The sequence below is a fragment of the Myodes glareolus genome, chromosome 8 (genome assembly GCF_982192425.1).
Source record: "Myodes glareolus chromosome 8, mMyoGla1.1, whole genome shotgun sequence".
In the NCBI taxonomy this organism is placed as follows: domain Eukaryota; kingdom Metazoa; phylum Chordata; class Mammalia; order Rodentia; family Cricetidae; genus Myodes; species Myodes glareolus.
Genome location: NC_142033.1, coordinates 74,768,293 through 74,789,541, shown reverse-complemented (window position 1 = coordinate 74,789,541; position 21,249 = coordinate 74,768,293). Strand labels below are relative to the sequence as shown.

At 49.7% G+C, this 21,249-nt stretch overlaps 1 protein-coding gene and 1 long non-coding RNA gene across 2 annotated transcripts in view; one reads left to right on the top strand and one right to left on the bottom strand.

The window, feature by feature from the left end:
* LOC148121195 (uncharacterized) overlaps positions 1 to 9,012 on the bottom strand; it is a 17,782-nt gene extending 8,770 nt beyond the window's left edge. The window contains exons 1-2 of the long non-coding RNA XR_015738595.1: positions 8,236 to 9,012; positions 5,747 to 7,320 (exon numbers count right to left, since the gene is read on the bottom strand). This is a non-coding gene — a long non-coding RNA (uncharacterized LOC148121195). The remainder of the gene's footprint in view (positions 1 to 5,746; positions 7,321 to 8,235) is intronic.
* LOC125410430 (SEC14-like protein 4) lies at positions 5,551 to 21,249 on the top strand. Its single transcript, XM_048449955.3, has 12 exons — positions 5,551 to 5,698; positions 9,007 to 9,082; positions 12,570 to 12,613; positions 12,895 to 12,954; positions 13,069 to 13,257; positions 15,007 to 15,102; positions 15,405 to 15,465; positions 16,378 to 16,461; positions 16,755 to 16,861; positions 16,944 to 17,083; positions 17,162 to 17,331; positions 18,139 to 21,249. Exons 1-12 carry the CDS (start codon positions 5,645 to 5,647, stop codon positions 18,294 to 18,296), a joined length of 1,239 nt encoding a protein of 412 aa, XP_048305912.3. The 5' UTR covers positions 5,551 to 5,644; the 3' UTR covers positions 18,297 to 21,249.

Sequence of the window (21,249 nt, the reverse complement as noted above, 5' to 3'; positions counted from 1 at the left end):
AGCTCTTGTAGACCAGGCTGGCCTCAAACTCACAGAGAGCCCCCTGCCTCTGCCTCTCGAGTGCTGGGATTAAGGTCGTGCGCCACTACCGCCCGGTTGGGTTCTGTTGTTTCTAGTTGTTGAGGCAGCATCTCCTGGCATCAGGAATTTTCAATCCTCCTGCCTCTGAGATCCTCCTGAGAATCTGGGATAACAGGCGTGCGATACCAGCACTGCTGTGCCTGGTTACAGAAATGGATATACGTGGTTCTGGAGGGATGGCCTGGCAGTGAAGATGCTTTTCATCAAGAAGGCTGAGTTCCATCCCCGGGACCCACACAGTAAGAAGAGTGCTAACTAACACCAGAGAGTTCACCTCTGACCTCTACACTCACATCATGGGACACACACACACATAATCAATCAATCAGTGGGGAAAAATTAAAACCCAGAATATGTTTTCAACTTCTCGATTTTCATTAATGCAGGTTTTTGCTATTGGGTTTTTGTTTTTTGTTTTTTGTTTTTGGTTGTTATTGTTTGTGGGGGTTGTTTTTATGTTTTTTTGAGTCAAGGACTTGCTACATAGCCTGAGGCAAGGATGGCTTCATACTCTCCATTGATTGTCCTCGTTTCCCAGCTGTGAGAGTGTGGCACAAAGAGGTCAAAGTTGGCTACCTGCTGTGTTCCCCATCACTATCCACTTTGTTATCCTTCAGACGAGTTCTCTCACAGAATCTGGCCCTCATTGATTGGCTAGACCATCTGGCTGGCCAGTGAGCAGCCCTCACACACACCATCTTCCTTCCGCTCCTCAGGGCCGGGATTACAGTGCCCTGCCCACACCCAGTTTGTCCTTGAGTGCAGGAGAACCAAACCCAGATCCTCACTGTTGCAAGCGGAAAGCACTTAACACTGAGCCATTTCTCCAGCCCCTAATGAGTTTTTTAAATCAAGCACCCTCACCAGTGTGAGAGAGGAAATTAGGGCTGGGAAGAATTCTCCACTGGTAACAGCTTCAGCTTCAACCATTAGGGGTTTCCCAGTCCCAGGGACTGCCAAAAAAAAAAAAAAAAAAAAAAAAAAAAAAAAAAAAAAAAGAGGCCCCCACCTCTCTCTGTGTCTCTCTCTCTCTTGGTTTTTTTTGGGTAGGGTTTCTCTGTGTAGCCCTGGGTGTCCTGGAACTCGCTCTGTAGACCAGCCTGGCCTTGACAACACAGAGATCCTTCTGCCTCTGCCTCCTGGCTTTTTTTCCTTCCTTCCTTCCTTCCTTCCTTCCTTCCTTCCTTCCTTCCTTCCTTCCTTCCTTTTGTCTATCAAGTAATTTCTTCCCGCAATGGTCATGGCAAACACTTGATCATCCTGGCTGAAGCTCTTATCTGTGGAGCCACCGCCTCCTCATTGGATGCAGACACTGGAAGTGCTTTTAAATGACTTTCCCCACCCACAGCGGCCTGAGGACTTCGGGTTACTGTGTGCCTTGTATTATTTTTCTGTTAGTCAGCACTGAACTAATATTGACAAGCCCTTAGAGCAGAACTGGCCAGCAGAGCTGGCTAAACACAGGCTTCTCTCCACAGGAGACATGTTATTGCTGCCTTTCTCCTTTCCCGGGAGATGGGAAGGTTGAGCGCGTTTCTTTCTGCGTTCAAGCCTTCTTCACCGAGTGGGTGTGCCTCACCTCCCAGAAGTGTGAGGCACACGCCATCTGGTCCCATCGTTTTCAAGTTGATTCATGGTTATTTTTTCCCACGTATTATAAATTCTTCACCAACTACATCAACCACCGTAGTTTACTTGAACTTGTTTCAGGTTCTTGTTAACAATGCATAACCATATATCTTTCCCACTGGTGTGTGTGTGTGTGTGTGTGTGTGTGTGTGTGTGTCATGATGTATGAGTGTGGAGATCAGAGGTAAACTTTCTGGAATTAGTACTCTTCTTCTACTGTGTGGATTCCAGGAATGGAACTCAGTCATCAGACTTCATAGAAAGCATCTTTACCTGCCGAGCCATCTCTCCAGCACTATATACGTGTGTGTGTGTGTGTGTGTGTGTGTGTGTGTGTGTGTGTGAGTGTGTGTGTGTATTCAATATAATTGTGAACCTGAACTATTTCCCACCAGAATTACCATTGAGCAAAGTGGTAAAATGTTTGGGTGTTGTCAAGTAATTTTTAGAAAAACAGTTGCTGCTCCTACCAGTAATCCAGTAATATATGAAAATCTCAGGGCTGGAGAGATGGCTCAGTGGTTAAGAGCTTTGGCTGCTTTTCTGGAGGATCTGGGTTTGATTCTCAGCACCCACATGGTGGCTCACAGCCATCTGTAACTCCATTCCCAGGGGATCTGACACCCTCTTCTAGACACTGCATGTAAAGGGCACACAGACATATATGCAGGCAAAACACCCATATCCATAAAGTTAAAATTATATATATATAATATATATATATGAAGGTGTCCACTTCACCAACTCCTAGCTAACAATACCATCAATTTTCACACAGTGTGTGTGTGTGTGTTGTTTTTTTCTCAGGAGTCTAAAGCACCTCACTGCCTGAACATCTGTGACCATGGAGACCTGGGGAGGGGGCAGGGAGCCCCCTGGCAAGAGCGCCTGCACATCTGCTGCTCTGAGAATCGGCGCCTGGGTTCCACTTTCTGTCTGTGCACTTGCCTTTGATCTTTGGGAAGATGCCATTTTTTGTGCATCTGCTTTCCCCAAATTCACACCAGCAGATGCCAACAGTATCTTAAATCAGTTTCTTCTAAGCTCATATAGCCCAGACTGGCCTTCAGTGGGTTGTGTAGCCAAAGACGACCTTGAATCCCTGTCCGCACATCTCAGATTCTAGTATTACAATTACGAGACTCTGTGCAACGTTTTCTCTTTTCTAATATTTTATTATTTATTTGTATTTTATGTGCACATTTATCTGTGTGAGGGTATTAGATCCCCTAGAACTGGAGTTAAAGACAGTTGTCAGGTATCATGTGGGTGCTGGGGATTGAACCTGGGTCCTCTGGAAAAGCAACCAGTGCTCTTAACTACTGAGCCATCTCTCTAGTCCTATGCAATGTTTTCTTATGTAACAGATTCTTGGACTGAGGGTATAGAACAGTGGCAAAGCCACTGCCTAACATGCACAAGGCTCTGAGGTCTATTTATTCATTAGTGTGTGTGTGTATGTGTGTGTGTGTGTGTGTGTGTTTTGTCTACATGTATGTCTGTGCACCACATATGTGTCTGGTGCCTGAAGAAGCCAGAAGATGACGTCAGAACCCATGGTACTGGAGTTACAGATAGTTATGAACTACCACACACTGCTTAGTAGCTGCAATTAAAAATATATATTACGTTTTTATTTGCTGCATATACTTGTGCGACTAAGCATATATATTGCACCATGTGAATGCAGGTGCCCCAGAAGGGCAGAAGGGGCATTGGCTCCCCTGCAACTGGAGTGACAGGCATTGATTGTCCGTTGTGGATGCTGGGAACCAATTCGGGGTTTTCTGTGAGAGCAACAAATGCTCTTAACCACCGAGCCATTTCCAAAAACTAAAAAGAGCAAGCAGAGCATCGAGGGTGCAGGGTACAGAGAGTTTTCCTTCTGAAGTCACAGCTAGGGACATGTCATTACAGAGCTGAACCTTTGCTGACTGTTCACCAAGGAAAATCATAGACGGAGGAGCTGCAGAGTCTCCCACCTGGGTCCCAGAAGTGCTGGGAGTGATAGGGGACATACGAAAACTCTGCTTTCTGATTTGCCATAGGAAATCCTAAAACTTCCCTAAAGAGTAAAATCTATCAATTACAAAATTCAAAAAGGCTGGCACTCATGAGCCAGAAGCAGGAGGATCTCTGTGAGTTTGATTGAGGTCAGCCTGATCTACATAGTGAGTTCTGCGTTAGTGACACACTGTCTCAAAAAAATAAAAACTATGAAAAAAAATAAAATCTCAACACATTGTGTGCAGCTTAGTTTGTAGAGAGCTTGTCAGGTGTCCATCTCCAGAACCACACAGACCAGGTGTCCTCGTTAGCGAGGCTAGTGCTGTGATGGAACACCGTGACCAAAGCCGCCCAGGGAGGAGAGGGTCTATTCACCTTACACTTCCATATTACTGTTCATCACTGAAGGAAGTCAGTACAGGAACGCACACAGAGCAGGAACCCAGGGCAGGAACCCGGAGCAGGAGCTGATGCACATGGAGGGGTGTTGCTTCCTGGCTTGCTCCCCATGGCTTGCTCAGCCTGTTTTCTTATAGACCCAGGACCACCAGCCCAGGGATGGCACCACCCACAGGGCAGGGCCCTTCCTCAACAATCACTAATTAAGAAATGCCCTACAGGTTTGCCTATAGTCCAGTCTGATGGAGGCATTGTCTCAGTTGATGCTCCCTCCTTTTGGATGACTCCAGTGTGTGTCAAGTTGATATAAAATAAGCCAGCACACCAGGCATGGTGGCACTTGCCTGTCCCCCAGCACTGGGTAGGTGAAGACAGGAAAACCAAGAGTTCAAGACTCACCTTGATGGCATAGAATGTTTGAAACCATCTCGGGCTACATAAGAACCCTGTCTTTTTTTTTTTAAATGTATTTATATTTTTTAGTATATCTGAAATAATCATATCAATATACAATCAATAGCAAAAATAATGAATAAAATATTAACTGTTTCTGGTCCTGAGTCATTGAGATCTGGTTTGCTGTTTCTCCTTAGCACAGCCCATACTTGCTGATGACCAATCACATCTCCAACGGACATCGGTCTCACATGAGCCCATGCTTGGTCATTGTATATCTGGAACTTGATTTGACCCATGGGAGGACAGAGGGGAAAGGTCTCAGTGGCCTGTTTTCACTGCCTCCTCCCCTGCTCCCTTGCCACCTGCTGTCCAGAAAACTCATGCCAAGGCAGTGGTGTTTTCCCACCCTGTCCAGAGAGGTTGGCTTCCTTGGGGTCAGCCACCCCCACCCACTCCTTGGCTCTCTAGCTGTCCTAACTCCCAGGGATTCACCACCTGGGCCAAGTTGTAGCGCTGGCTCTCCTAAGAGCCCTCATAACAGTTTTGAAACCGTGTTCGTAACAGTGAGTGTGACATGCCAGGCATTCTGCTAACACAGGAAGCACATCTTACCTAATCGGTCTCAATGTCTAGAGGGCTGGAGCCCTTTGGCACATAAAGACTCTCTTTCTGGTCAGTGAACATTCAGGGAACCCAGCCCGTGTTCAAGGTCAGGGGAAGGGGGCTGGGCTCTCCTTAGGCAAAAGGACTGGGGAGGGGAGTGACATCCTCAGCTCCCATTTGGCTCTGAAGAACCTGCCCCCATGCATGTGTCCTTAAGTGAACACACCTCTAACACTCCCGCCCCACTGCTACCTGAGCATCAGAGCTCTGATCGTGAGAGGGCCCGGAGGTGGGAGCCACCAGCTACCTCAGGTTCTCAAGACACCTCTTGAGGTCAAGTCACCTCTCTGCTCCTTGGGTAGACCTGATGACCTGGGCAGACCAATCAAAACAAAAACAAAAATCAGGGAGCACTGGGTAGGGCGGGGCAAAAACAAGGACTCTCCCTTGGGGCGGGACCCGTGTCAGACCTGCTAGCCAAAACCGGGTGAGGGTGGTGGCAGCTGAGGCCAGGCGGAAGAGCATCATGAGCGGACAAGTCGGGGACCTGAGCCCACAGCAACAGGAGGCACTGGCCAGGGTGAGGGGTGCGGAGGGCGGGAAGGCGTGGGAGCCAAGCTGAACTCACCGGGCCCACATTGGCTGTAGCCTTGTGTGAGGACGGGATGGCAAAGCCTCCGGAGCACCGGAGCACCGGAGCACCGTTCTGAGGCCACAGTACGCTGCACCCCTCCTCTTCCTCCCTCTGGGTGACTTCAGTGTGTGTGAGTGTGTGTGTGTGTGTGTGTGTGTGTGTGTGTGTGTGTGTGTGTGTGTGTGTGTAAATTCAGCCTTCTAGCGCAGCGGGCCACACCATCCAGTTTTGGCCCCTGTTCCCAGCCTAGGACTCCTGCCAGGCAGATCCGTAGATCTCTGCCCAGATTGCGACAGTGTTTGGTTTGCTTTGGTTTCTGTTGCCCAGGTTCCTAGTCTTCTTATCAGACTTATTTGTTTACTTTTCATTATCACAGAGAAATAGAAGAATAGGGGGTTTATTTTGAGAGCGTCCTGCAGACTGTACCTGGAGAAGGGAAGGACTATCAGAAAGGAGAGGCCCAGGCTTTAGGAGTCCAGCCCAGGATCACACTCGGCCTTCTTTGAAAGGAAAGCTAAAGTTTTGTGACAAACAGACAGACAGACACTAGAGGCGAGAGTCTACAATCCCAGCTTGGAGAGGCAAAGACGGGAAGATTGCCAAATTCAAGACCAGATTACCTAGTGACACTGTCTCAAAGGACAAGAGATGAATGGCTTGTTCTGAAGTGTCTCCCACGGGGAAGGATCTTACAGGGAGCAATGAGAGTCCTGAGTGAAGGGCAGACCTGGGAATACAGCCAAGGCTCTCCAAGTGAAAGAGGGGTCCTTAGTGGACTAGGAGGGCTCACTGACGAGCCGCCCAGTGCTGATGGTCTCAGGAAGCATCAGGCATAGGGTTCTTTTGAGATTAGACACCTGGCTCTGGGAGGGATTGTAATAGAGAACCCAGTGAGGCGTTCCTACTTTCTCCATTATTTAAAAATAACATACACTTACTATTTTAAAAATTGTAAGAGAAAAAAAGAAGAAAGGGGGGAAGGCTGTGGATGATGTAGATCTGTACAACTGTGCACAGGATCAGCTCCTTCTAGAGGCTTCCTGAGCTTAACGTGCACCAGTGTGGCCACACTTCTGGACACGCAGTCTTCATAGGACAGCGTAACCACACTTCCAGACATGCAGTCTTCACAGGACACCGTGACCACACTTCCGGACACACAGACTTCATAGGACACTGTGACCACACTTCTGGACACACAGTCTTCATAGGACAGCGTGACCACACACTTCCGAACACGCAGTCTTCATAGGACGCTGCGACCACACTTCTGGACACGCAGTCTTCATAGGACAATGTGTCACACTTCTGGACACACAGTCTTCATAGGACACTGTGACCACACTTCTGGACATTCAGTCTTCATAGGACACTGTGATCACACTTCCGGACACACAGTCTTCATAGAACACTGTGACCACACACTTCAGGACACGCAGTCTTCATAGGACACTGCGACCACACTTCTGGACACACAGTCTTCATAGGACAGTGTGTCACATTTCCGGATAGACAGTTTTCATAGGACACTATACAGTGACTTTTCTCCAGGCTGGGCAAACAGTCACCTAGAGGGGATGAGGAGAGAAGCATTATTGTTTCTTAAGGGATACTGGCCCCCTTCACACCCTCCAAATCCCATCATGACTTCTTCTGATCCCTCAGATCAGGTGTGAATCCTCCTGGTGCCTGCTGGGATTCATGCTTTAATCCTTGTTAGCACCAGAGACTGCACACTGATGACAGTGACAGGCTAGGTACATGGAGACTATGAATTACCAAAGAGAAAGAGGCCAAAGAGGAGAAATCAGTTCAACTCACAACCATGCAGTGACAGCCGTGCTCTCCCAGAGAAGACATGGTGTGACCCAGGAGCTGCTGGGGGCTGGCCTGTCCCAGACATACAGTGACAGCCATGTTCTCCCAGAGAAGCTGCTGGGGGCTGGCCTGCCCCTGCAGGTGTTTGTGCAGGGTTACTAGCTGCCCCTGAGGCTGACTTTAGGAAAGCTTTGAGCACCACTACTTCCAGACAGGCCGTTAGGAGTTAGGGCTGTGGATGTTTGTGTACAACATTGTCAGTTATCAGACCCAAGGACTCATGGTCTGGTTGTTAAAGTGTGGGACTCTCTGCCTTCACGCTTGGTCATTTGTCTTCACATGTTTCTTTTTAATTATGTAAGCACAGCACAATGTATTCTCATTTTATTAGTTTTTTGATTATTACTATTGGCCAGGCATGGCGGCACTCACCTTTAATCCCAGCATTTGGGAGGCAGAGGCAGGTCTGGTCTACATAGTAAGGCCCTGTCTCAAAAATAAAACAATTATTATTGCTGCTTCTCAGAAGTTTGGGGTATCTAGCCCTGACTGGCTTCAAACTCATAAGATCTACCTACCTCTGCTTCTTGGGCACTAGGCGCAGGCTTACAGAGGTGTGTGTGTGTAAGCATGTGTGTGTTGCTTTATGAGTATGGGTGTTTTACCTGCACGTATCCCAGTTAATATTAACTTCTGAGCCATCTCTCCAGCCCTGTGGGTTTTCTTCTTTTAGACAAGTTCTCCATATGTAGTCCAGGCTAGTCTCAAACTCCTGATCCTCCTGCCTCAGCTTCCTGAGTGCTAGGGTTACAGATATGTGCCATCCAACTTGGTTTACACGTTTACTTTAAACACATTGAAGCCTTTGATTGGACACATTTGGCATTACCTTCATGTCATAAATGAGGAAACTGAAGCTCAGAGGGAGGAGCTCCTCTCTACTCCAGACTACTGGGGTGCCATTCTGAGGCAGTGCTTCTAGAACTCTCAGGCTAGCCTTCATCAGCAGTGCCCGGAATTGGGGGAGAAAAGGCTGGAGTTCTGGTACTTGTTCGGGGAAGGCTCTAGCACTGTCCAGAAGAGGAACTTGTTTCCCCAGAAAAGAGCCAGACTGTTCTGACAGCTCCTCAGATCACGGTGCAGGACAGACTGGAGTTCAAACTCACTGGTCAGGACGGCTTAGCTGTGCATACCTCTTGCCCTTAGTTTAAACTTAAGCTTCATTCCAGGACCACTTTGTGGGCCTCTTTCCTGGTTTCTCTCTCCAAAGTGGCCACACCAAACAACTCTTCTCAGCTTTTCACTGCTGCTTGTCTCTTGATTGGCCGGCTGCGGACAGGTGGCTGTGCCCCCCTCCTTTGAGCTGTCAGGGCCCAGGCTGGGGTCCGACGGAGGACTCCAGTGACATGCTACCATGCCCTTCCTTTTCCTCTTAGTTCCGGGAGGCCCTCCGGGATGTGCTGCCCGCTCTGCCCAAGGCTGATGACTACTTCCTTCTGCGCTGGCTCCGAGGTGAGGTCACGGGGTCAGGGAGGCGGGGAGCAAGGGAAAGGAGAGAAAGGAGCCAGATGGCAGGGCGGTGAGGTGGGCACTTCAGGCTTCCTGTTGGCCTGCTCTAGGCTAGAATCTAAACTTCTCTGCCACTAAGCATACCACACAGACTGTCTCAGAGGGAGCATGGGTCTCCCGAATGACAAAGAAAAGAGAAAATGATGGCTCCCGGGTATGGGTTGAGGAGGAAGTTTATTGTTGATATCAGTGGGAGTACAGCCAGAATATCTAGAGGGGTCCAGACTGAACCAGGTCACGACCTGAGAGGAGAGGGGTGACAGTGGGGGGCATGTGGACGCCAGAGACTGCAGCCAGTACCTTCCTTAATTACTCTCTTCTTTATTGAACAGGGTCTCTTGACGACCTAGAACTTGCTGGTTACCTAGCCTAATTAGACAGCTGGCCCCAGGGGATCCCCCTCCCGCTCTGTACTACGTCTGTCCTGATCCCCCTAATACTTTCACCCCAATACCTTTGGCTTCAACAGAGTAAATGCATGGAGGCCCCAGGGCCTCCCCAGGTTGGCACTGAATCGGGTATCTGTGAACCTTTAGGACTTGGGTCTGCCTTCAGTCCCCTGGGGCACTGAGTAGTGGTGTAATGACAGAGAAGGGGCTTCTAGAAGTTACAGCAGTCTGGAAGAGTAATACCAGAAATGGCACCTAGGCCGGAGGACAGGAGGCTGGAATTGGGGGAAGGTTGGGGGAAAGGCTGGGGAAAAAGCTGGGGGAAGGCTGCTGTTGGGGGGGAGGCTACGGGGAAGGCCTATGGGGGCTGGGGGGGAAGGCTGGGATGAGAAATGCTTTTAACTCAGTCCTTTGCCTGGGATAGAGTGGGAACTTGAGGTAGGAGAAAGCCAGGACTCATCCCAGAAGTGGACACAAGGCACGTGGATTAAGTGGTTGTCAACAAGATGGGCTTGTAACCAAGCCCCAGCTCCCATTGTGCTAGTAGAGGACCAGCGAGAAGCCTGTCTGTCAGTCTTGCTTTCTCCCATGCTGTCGTAGGCTTGGTGTTGAGCCATCCTCAAAGTACTGAGTCAAATATAAAGTCTCCAGGCCTACATGAAGGAAACCCCAACCTGAAGGCCACTTTCCCCCTCTTTTTGTTCTTTCTGTTTTTAAATAATTATTTTTAGAAACAGTTTTTAAATTTTATTTTTAAACAGTTTTAGGTTTTCAGGGGGAAAAACAGCCAACAGGATGAACAAAAATCTAGTAGCGTTCTTATCTGAAGCAATATCCAATTATAAAATGTGATGAGAACTCAGGTACTACTCAAACTAGCAGCTCGGCCTATAAAACTCTTGGAATTTAAACTTGGCACAGAAAAGATCCAGACACAGCAAATAGACAAACTTTTAAATGTTGATGTATTTAGAACTGCCAGATTCGGTGTGGTAGTCTGAGAACATATTTAACTCCAAATTGGGTTAAATTAAGACTGCGGGTCCTCGTCTCACTGGCTACATTTCTGTTGCTCGGTAACCTCATACAGCTAGGGACCCCCACACTGAGCAGTTCAGAGGAGGCTGGTCCCATCATCACAGACCACTCAGCGGGCCAACACCGATGCAGGTGACGCTAATACACACAAAGGAGGACCGGGCAGAGTGTCATCGCAGAAGCTTGTTCTCGGACACTTGCAGTGAAGCCCACCCTGACAAGCAGCTCTGTATTGTTTAGCCTGTGACTGGGAGGGGCTTCAGCCCTTATGAGACGGGTTTGGGCTCTGTCGAAGCTGCTGAGGAGTGGCATGGCCTGTGTATGCGATGACCGACTGACTTGTCACAGAGGATGGGGAGGCTGAGCTAGTGGCCCTCATGGTTCCTTCTTGAGGTTATTAACAAACAAGGCAAAGGCTGTCTTGCCGGAATGTCACCTTCCACTTGAAAATCTCTGCTGTTGCGTTCCACTTCAGCTCCCTTGGTGGAAAATCTGATAGCGAGCTAGTCACCATAAAAAGAAGCTGCCAAGGCATTTCTAAAATAAACTGTACTTGTGGGCTGATGGCATGCCTGTAGTTCCAGCTGAGATCATTAAAGTACTTGCTGAGCAAATGTGAGGACCACACTCCTTCTCCCGGCATTCATACAAGGAGCAAGATCCAGCGTGGTCTATGTGTAACTGCAGGACTTGGGGAGATGAGGCTTTCTGGTCAGCCATTATTCTAGCCAATTGATGAGCTCCAGGTTCACTGAGAAAGTGACTGAGAAGGGCACCCAACAGTAACCCCTGGCCTCCACACCCGCATGCACACGCATGCACAGGCACCACCAGACACACACATAGATTCCCAAACCCCAAGAATATTTCGAGGGTGTAAGGAAAAGTGAAGACACCCTAATCTGTCCTCAGGAACCTCTAGGGACCAGTTTATCCTAACACTTTTAAATGGTTTCTGTGTCTGTTTATTGGGAGGTGGGAGTACTCGTGCAACTGATTCACACAGAGGCCACAGAAGTTTGCTGATTGATTTCTGTCTGTTCTGTGAGTTCCAGAGATCAAACTCAGATCGTCAGGCTTGAGGGAGGAGAAAGTTTATTGTAGGTAAAAGAGAGAGCATAGTCAGAGGCAGGGACATCTGGGAGAGTCCAGAGTGGACATGACCCTGAGCCTTGTGAGGACAGGGGGAGCAGGAGAGGTGAGAGTCAGACCAAGAGGCCAGGAGGGCACAAAGTAGATGAAAGGAGCCAGGTAACCAAAATGTCTGGATTATATAGGGAAGGGAACGGAAGGGAAGGGAAGGGAAGGGAAGGGAAGGGAAGGGAAGGGAAGGGAAAGGAAGAGAAGGGAACGGAAAGGAAGGAAACAAAGAAAGGCGGGCAGCACAGCACCTGGGCTGGAGAGATTTAGGGTAGGGGTGAGGTATGCCAGTTATACCCTGTAACTGGTAGGGACTGAGGGATGCTGGGAGAACCTGGCAGCCAGGTCTACTTTGATATGTTAAATAAGCACCTCAGTGTCTTAGGGTGCCTATTGCTGTGAAGAGACACGGTGACCACAGCCCACAGCGACTCTTATAAAGGAGAACATTTAATTGGATGACTTACAGTCTCAGAGGTTCAGTCCATTATCATCATGGTGGGACATGGCGACACACAGGCAGACATGGTGCTGGAGAAGGAACTGAGTTTTCTACATCTTACGTAGGCAACAGGAAGTGCCTATCTCGTTGGATGCTAACTTGAGTATATATACATCAAAGTTCCCACACACACAGTGACACACTTCCTCCAGTAGGACCACACCGACTCCAGCAAGGCTACACCTCCTAATAGAGCCACTCCCTCTGGGGACCATTCCTTCAAACCTCTGCAGTTAGCCATTTGTCCTGGCTTTAGGACCTAACAGTGGCAAGTGCCTCGCCTTTACCAACTGAGCTGTCTTGCTAACCCCCCAAGACCAGCTCATTCTAGATCTTACCTGTCCTTCCCATGTTTTCGCAGCTCGGAACTTTGACCTTAAAAACTCGGAGGACATGCTCCGGAAGGTAGGACCCTGCTTCGGTGCCCTGGCTCCCCTTGTGCTCACCCAGGCTTCTGGCCGGTAGAGAGCATCTCTTCTCTTTCCATCTCCTGGGTCCTTTCCTGAACAAGGCCTGAGTCCCTCCTCCTTGCATCCTTCCCCACCTCCATCCCCAGTTCTGTGGAGCCTAAAGGTCTTCTGGCACAATCTTGTACCTGGGGGGAGGGGCTGCCTGGCTTCATGTCCCCAGTACCTGCAGAGGCTTTGGAGACAGGTAGCTTCTGTAACTTCTGCATATCTCTGCAGCATATGGAGTTCCGGAATCAGCAGGACCTGAACCACATCCTTACGTGGCAGCCACCAGAGGTGAGCCCTTCACAGTACCCCTTAGACCTGCTGATGCCCTCCTTCTCCCCCCATCTAGCCACCCGATGGCACAGCATGAACTGATTTGAGTGAGGACTTTGTCCATTTGTCCAGGTGATCCAGCTATATGACTCGGGTGGTCTGTGTGGCTATGACTACGAAGGCTGCCCTGTGTGGTTTGACATCATTGGGACTATGGACCCCAAGGGGCTCCTGATGTCTGCCTCTAAGCAGGACATGATCCGCAAGCGTATCAAAGTCTGTGAGCTGCTCCAGCATGAATGTGAGCTGCAGAGTCAAAAGGTGAGCAGTGGGGTTCAGGCAGCTTGTTTGGTGGCCTTAGTGTTCCAAGTGGAGACACTAGGCCCAGGGAAGGACAGCACCTTGTCTAACTCTCACCGGCTCTCAGTATGATTTTCTCCCACTTTGATTCCTCTGTGAGTATCATAGTGAATGTGTGTGAGTGTGTATGTGTGAGTGTGTGTGTATGCGAGTATGTATGTGAGTATGTGTTAGTGTGTGTGTGTTTGTATGTATGCATGTGAGAGAGAGAGAGAGACAGAGAGAGAGAGAGACAGAGAGAGAGTGTGTTTGTGTGACTCTCTGCTGGTCTGAGGTAAGGTCACCAATGCCTTCTCTTCTGGCTGAGTTCATAAAGTGCTTGCTGAACAAGCACAAAGACCATGTTCAGATTCCAATCACCCACATAAAAAGCTAGGCCCTGACACTGACCATGGGAGTAGTGAGAACCCTTAGCGCTCTTCCTAGGATTTCTTGGAACAGCCAGCCAGCTTTACTTACAGGAAAGATAGTCACCACTGTAGATTCTCTGTCTATGAAAACTGATAGTCAAGCCATGACTCTGTGCATCCCCCCATGGGACGCAAGGAGATACTACAGAGTTATTAGAAAATATATATGAAATCCCAGGGCCAGTGAGAGGGCTCAGAGTGTAAAGGCACTTGCAACCATGCCTAACAACCTGAGTCCTGTTCCTGGAACTAACATGGTAGAAGGAGAGAATGACTCTTCCCCGGGTTTCTTTCTGACTTCCAGACAGGCACCATGGTATGCACCTGAACACACACACACCTGGCACACATGATAGATGATAGATAGATAGATAGATAGATAGATAGATAGATAGATAGATAGATAGATAGATTACAGATAGATAATAGAAAGATAGATGATAGATAGATATTTAAATATAAAAAGTACATTTGGAAAGTCGGATGTAGTAATGCATCCCTTTAATCCCAGCACTTGGAAGGAAAAGGCAGATGGGTCTTTGTGAGTTTGAGGCCAGCCTGGCCTACAGAGCAAGTTCAAGGACAACCAGGGCTATATAGAAAACCTGCCTTGAAAACCAAACTATATATGGAGCACTTGGAAGGAAAAGGCAGATGGGTCTTTGTGAGTTTGAGGCCAGCCTGGCCTACAGAGCAAGTTCAAGGACAGCTAGGGCTATATAGAGAACCTGTCTTGAAAACCAAACTATATATGGAGCACTCAAGAATGAGGCTTCTACTCCAAGAAGACCTTCATACTCACCTGGACAGGTCTCATCTCCTGCCCTGAACTGCCCTCTGACCTCTGCATCCTTTAGAGTGAACCAAGTGTAGAAAGCAGCCTTGTTGGTTTTGTGCATCTGACATATGAGCCCAGCACATGCCATGGTGACATGCAGAGATTGAGGACGGCTTCTGGGAATCAGCTCTCTTTCCACCATGTGGGTCCCAGGAATTGAACACAGGTCAATGATCTTAGTGACAAGTGCCTTTCTTTACCTATTGAGCCATCTTGCCAGCCCTGAGTCATGCTTTAATTATGCTCTAGGCAATAGTGTTGAGCAAACTATGGTACCCGAAGAGCCTAGAGCTCAGCTTTAACATCTCCTCACACCCTAGAAGGATACCATCTGTTTGGGGCCTGCCACACGCTTGCCAGGCCTCTCTACCAGGTTGTGGGTATCAAGAAGATGGAGCAAGGTGGCCAGGATCCCCTGCATGAATTATTGATATAACCGGTGTGCCTGCTCTGTTCCTGCAGTTGGGCAGGAAGATCGAGAGGATGGTAATGGTGTTCGATATGGAAGGGTTGAGCCTGAGGCACCTGTGGAAGCCAGCGGTGGAGGTCTACCAGCAGGTAAGGTGGGAGACAAGAGCAGTAACAGCTCCAGGCCAAGGGGGACCCACAGCCCACACCAGTTTCCCATTCATAGAAAAGTAGAGACACCCTCCAGGGGACCTGTGGACCAGTCTGGTCTTGAGATGCTGGCCTTAGGGCCACCCTAGAGGGAGGATGAGGAACAAGGACGTCCCAGAGGAGGATGCACATGTCTTGGAGAAGGCTGGGCTGGGCCTCTTGCTTCAGCAGCATCAGAGCTACAGAAGACTGGGCATTCAAGGGCTGGGTCCAGCCATGACCGATGTCACTTGACTTTACAGTTTTTCGCCATCTTGGAAGCAAATTATCCTGAGACGGTGAAAAATTTAGTTATTATTCGAGGTGAGTCCATGACCAAGATGACCCCTGCCTGGGGAAGGAAGACTGGGGTGGGGGTGACAGTGAATAGGCCGTTGGGTTACAGCTTCTCAAAAACCTTCTTTTGTGAAGAATAAGGTTTTTGTTTGTGTTTTAAACTCCATTCCTTTGTAGACTAGTATTTTTGTACTATACAAACTCCTTCCCTGGTGTGTTTCAGCCATGTTAGGTTTCTAAATATTTGCTGCTATTTTTTTAATCACTTCAGTGTAGATTGGACCATGAGCCACACTGTTAGCAAGAATGGTTCCCGTCTTCGATGACCATCCTATATTCCCTGGACTCAGGTGTCCTGGGCTTACATCGAGTTAGCTCTCTCATTTGGAGCGAGTCAGTTTCCTCCCACTGAGATTCGGCTTTCCCATGTTGTGGAGTGAGACCACCATGACACCCCCCCCCCAGATAGTTAGGATAGTAAATGAGAGTCTGCTAAATGAGAAGATTGCACACAAAACCTGGCCCACGGGAAGTGCTCAGTGAGTCAGCAGGTACCCCTGGGGTGGGACAGGATATTTAAAGCAGTTCCCCCATCTACTCTCACCTACTATGGACTCTGAGGTCACCTGACAAAACCATGAGTGGGGAAAAAGGGGGTGTCCTCAAGGAATCATCGTTGCTGACCATGAGCCCAGCTTGTGCCCAACACCCTACAACTAGTTAAAGGACATCACTGATGGTTGAGAACCAGACACCATACGATCACTTTACGGCTAATAGCACTAAGACTCAGAAGTGCAAGTCTGAGGTAGCGCTCACACAGCAGGGCATAGCAGAGTCCAGATCCGCTCTAATCCTGCCCAGCATAGGACTGGCTGTGCCTTTAAGTACTACAGTTGTCTCTGGTCCAGCTTCCCAGTGGCGGTCTGTGTGTTTCAGCTCCCAAGCTTTTCCCAGTGGCCTTCAACCTGGTCAAGTCGTTCATGGGTGAGGAGACACAAAAGAAGATAGTGATTCTGGGAGGTAAGTGGCTTAGCTCTTGGCCCTGCAGGTGGCTCTGGCTCTGTGCCTGTCTGGAAAGCAGAAGGTGTTGCCAGAGGCCCCCTTCTCCTGGGCTATCCTCCTTCCACAGCCATTGGCCTTGGTCTGGCTTCATCAGCACATAGAACCAGCCTCCAGTTCTGGATCTTGGCCTAAGAGCCAGAAAGCAAGCTCATGAGCGCTCTGAGGAATAGATTCTCAGGGAAGCAAGTGGCCCTCTCACTGGACCCTCTGTTGGTCTCCAGAGCTCCTCAGCGCCCCCTTTTCCCATACAGATAACTGGAAACAGGAGCTCCTCAAGTTCATGAGCCCTGACCAGCTGCCTGTGGAGTTTGGAGGAACCATGACTGATCCTGATGGTAACCCCAAGTGCCTGACTAAGGTACAGAGTGCCCAGAGGGTGGGGAGGGAGGAGACCAGCCTGTGGCTGCCTGTCAGCTTACCCACCCCTCCCTAACTCACAGATCAACTATGGCGGCGACGTGCCCAAGCACTACTACCTGTGCAGGCAGGAGAAGCCGCACTATGAGCACACAGTGGTGGTGGGCCGAGGCTCCTCCCACCAGGTGGAGAATGAGATCCTGTTCCCAGGTTGTGTGCTCAGGTAGGGACCGTGGCTGGGCATCCCTGGAAGGGCCTCACAGTCCACACAGGAGGTCCTCAGAGGCTCTTTCTGCTGCAGGTGGCAGTTCTCCTCCGAGGGCGGCGACATCGGCTTTGGGATTTTCCTGAAGACCAGGATGGGGGAGAGGCAGAAGGCCGGGGAAATGACAGAGGTGCTGCCCAACCAGCGCTACAACGCCCACCTGGTGCCTGAGGACGGGAGCTTTACCTGCCTCAAGGCTGGAGTCTGTAAGAGCGCCAGGTTTTCCTGCAGTTGCCTTTGTGATAGGAAGAGAGACAGCCACCTGGGGCTGGTCCAGCCTCTCTGGAGTCCCTCTACGTCCAGCTCTCAGGGAAAGAGCAAGAACTGTACAGGAGGGCTCCAGGGGTGCCATCTTCAGGGTCTTAGATCTGATCGGTGGATGTAAGGCCAGAGGTGCATTGCACAAACTCCTGAGGCTCAGGGCCCAGAAGAATAGCAGCCTAGGAGATAACTAAGTAGTCATGGACTTTGCCAAAGGTCTCTGCAAGGGGCCTGTTCAGTTGTCTGAACTCCAAATATCCCAAAGAGGTGGCTAGAACTGGTATCGGTTTCACAGACACAAAATGGTTTAGTGTCTTAGCTAGCTTCGCATACTATAACAAAATACCCAAGGCAATAAGCTTAGGGGATTATTTACTCTACCACACAGTTCTGGAGGTTCTAGCCCAAGATTCAGTAAGTTTACTGCTTTGAGTCTCTGGCGAGGGTGCACATCATGGCAAGAACACTCAGAGCAAAAGCACCTATGTCACAAGCCAGGAAGTCAAAGCGAGGGGATGACATCCCCTCTTTAGGGGCTGCCTTTGAAGTGCTGGTGCAATGCTGGGGTGGTAGAAGGGGCCATACCCCTACTGAGGTCACCACACTCCCAGGAGGAGGTCTTGAGCAGTGAGCTTGGGGCAGGGCAGTGGCTGATGATCATGTCTTACCCATGGGCCTGGTCGACATGTTCCCAACACCACCAGGAGGCATGAGCTGGGCTTATGCTGTCTGTCCCCTCTCTGTCTTTGCAGATGTCTTGCGCTTTGACAACACCTACAGCCTCCTGCATGCCAAGAAAGTCGGCTACACTGCAGAGGTGCTGCTCCCAGACAAAGCCTGCGAGGAGAAGTTGCAGGGCCTCAGAGCAACAAGCCCTCCTCGGGACCATGAAGACACTGGCCGCCTCTGACCCTGCTCCACCCAACTCCTTCATGCACCCCTGTCCCTCCACCCCCAAGACAGGGTGGTGCTGAAGGTGGCTACAGAGATCTCCAACCCCCATCTCCATCTGAGCCTCCCCATGGGACCACTTAGACACAGACCATCACTCTCATTCCCTGGACCTAGAGAACAGGGCCAAGGGTGACAGCGTATGTCCATTAGGAAAGGACCCTGCTCTTGTCCTCTTGAAGACACCCACCCACCCAGGATTCAGCCATGCCTGGTATCCCAGCTGGGATCCAGTACAGGCGATCCATATCCTATTTGACACAGGGAGCACAGCTGAGGGATGCTTTCTCTCCAGCTGGAGGCAGCTGGGGAGCCTGGGAAGGAGGAGGGAGGCCCCAGCTCGCAGAGTAGCAAGGCCTTTCTAAATCGGGCTGCCTTTGAAAGGAACGGCAGAAGTGGAGAGGCAGGGCGTGCCAGGGGATTCATCAGGGGAAAAGCTACACTCGGCTTTACAGGGTTGAGCGGGTTGTTGAATATAATGATGGGACACAGGCATGCATACATGTCCTCGTGTACCTCCCCCACCCCCGGCCCACACACACCTGCTAGGATCCTGCTAATAATACTCAACTTCGACTGTTTCCCTTTTCTTCAGGCAGTTGCCCCTGCCAAACCTTCTTCAAATTCCCCGTGTAACCCGGGCTGGCCTTGCATTTCAGTGTTCTGAGTCCTGGGATTGCAGATGTACCACTAGGACTGGCCATCTTTAGTTCTTTCTGGCCTGAATGGAGCTCAGAACCAAAGCTAAGCTGCAGGGAGATACTGGTACTGGGGTGCAGGGTGAATTATTCTGGAGGTTCATCCTGGCTTCTAGCATGCTTCTTAGAGAGCTTTCCATATATCTGCATGTCTCTAAGGAGAGAGTTGGAAGGCAGCTGCCAGCATCCCTTCCCCCACGTGACCCAGGAGCTGGTCAGTGACGGTGTCTTCATGTCTCAAAAGCTGGCCTTCCTGGCATCCACAGGTAGCCAGCCAGCCTACCATTTCTCTGTTGGATGGACTGAAACTAACAGAGCAGATGCTGCCAAGCTCGAACCAATGGACCTCTGTGGATTGGCTCAGAGAAGCCATTACCTGGAGTCTAGGAGCCTGGGCTGGGCTGCACTGCTCTCTCCTGGGCCTACGGCTGGGACAGAAGACCTGTGTCCCACGCAGGGTAACTCAGACACTGGCTCAGGATCACTATCACTAATGTTGCCTTCTTTGTCCTCCTGTGCTGCTGGGCAAAATGTCCCTAGAAGTAGAATAATAAGATGTTCCTGGAAAGGGGCCCCTTGTTTCAAAGTGCTGTCATCCTTGAAGCCTTGGCAGACGCCACTGTCTAGGCACCTTGCAAGCAAGAAGCCACACCCCGGCCCATTTCCTGCTTCCAGGTGCCATCATTTGATTTTCTCTGCTTGCTAGATGTCTTCATTATCGAAGACATTTTAATTAAAAAAAAAAGATAAGCCTTGAAGATGAGGGAGGAGGCTCTTCAGGGCAGCCCCTAGCCACTGTATCTGGACCATTCACAGTCAAGAGTCTTAATAGGGGGATAAATGAGCAATTCCTGCCTAAGATCAGCCTAAGCAGATTGGCAAAAGGGAAAAAAATTGTACGGTTTTGCTGGATCCCAAGAGCCTGGGACTGTCAGGCAAGAAGGCATTTTCAAGTCCAGGGCTGCTCCTGCACTCTGAGCCCCCTTGTCTCCCTCCAGCTTCTTGCTGGCACCCCAAAAGTGTTGTCACTGTGGTTAGAACTGTCTTGAGTTCATTCATCTCACTTCATGTCATGAGTACTCAAAACGACTCAATGTGGCCTTAAAATAAAAGGTTCCTGGACTTGAACCCTGACCTTTGTCCTTCTAACCACCCACAGCCAATTTTCCCCTTCACTAGTATTTCCTTGCTGGTAACAGAGACAGATCTGCCCCAGGCCCCAGAACAGCTGCTGCTTCCATCACAGAGAACAGGCATACATTGTTGCTGGGGACAGAGGGGTAGGGACCAGGCACCAAGGAGCAAGCTGTGGATACCAGCAGCTCTGGATCCCAAAGCTGGCACAACATGCCTCATGGTTAAGCAATGATCACAGAGGTCACCTGAGGAGGTGATGCAGAACCTGCCTGGCAAGCAGACAGGGCATTGAGAGCTCAGGAAGTCATGTGTCCTCAGCAAACCCTCACTCTTGCAGGCACGTCCAACTCTCTGACATTGCAACACAATGCTGTCATCGCCAAAGTTCATAACTGAGAACCATGAACCATGCCAACTGAGTTACAAAACAATTTTAAAACCCACAGAAAACACCCGCATAACACTTCATGCAATTTTACGGGTTTCGTGTTTGGCTGGGTTCATAGAGACCCTGGGCCTCATGCAGCCTGTAAAGTCAGGTCGGACACCCCTTACAGAATGTGAGTTTTTATTTTTTCTTTTTGTAGTTCTGGAGCTAGAAGTCACATCCTTGCACATGCTAGACAAGCATTCTGCTTGTGAGCTTCATCCCCAACCAAAAGACTGATGATTACAGCAGTAGTGTGTATCTTCCTCTACGTCTCACTCGTTCTTAGCGTTTGTTGAGCATCTGTCCAGCACCAGGCCTCGCAGGCCCTGGGGACAGTGAGGATGCTCAGCTGATCTAACTCCACCAACAGGAAGCTTGCCCACACTGAGGGAGGCAGAGTAACCTCGATGATCAGAAGTCAAATGTGCCTGGTGTCTTATGGTGTCATGTGCGGGCAGGAGCCAAATTTGGGGCACGCCCAGAAAAGAATGAGCTTTGGAAGGACGTGGGGTGGGGTGGTTAGATGAGGACAGGCCTCCAGGGTGAGGAACGGGCTATGGTGGCCATAATGTGTTTGGGGCCAGAGGAAAGTCGGCGAGTTTAATAGATGTCAATAAAACATGTCAATAAATCATGTTTGACGTAAA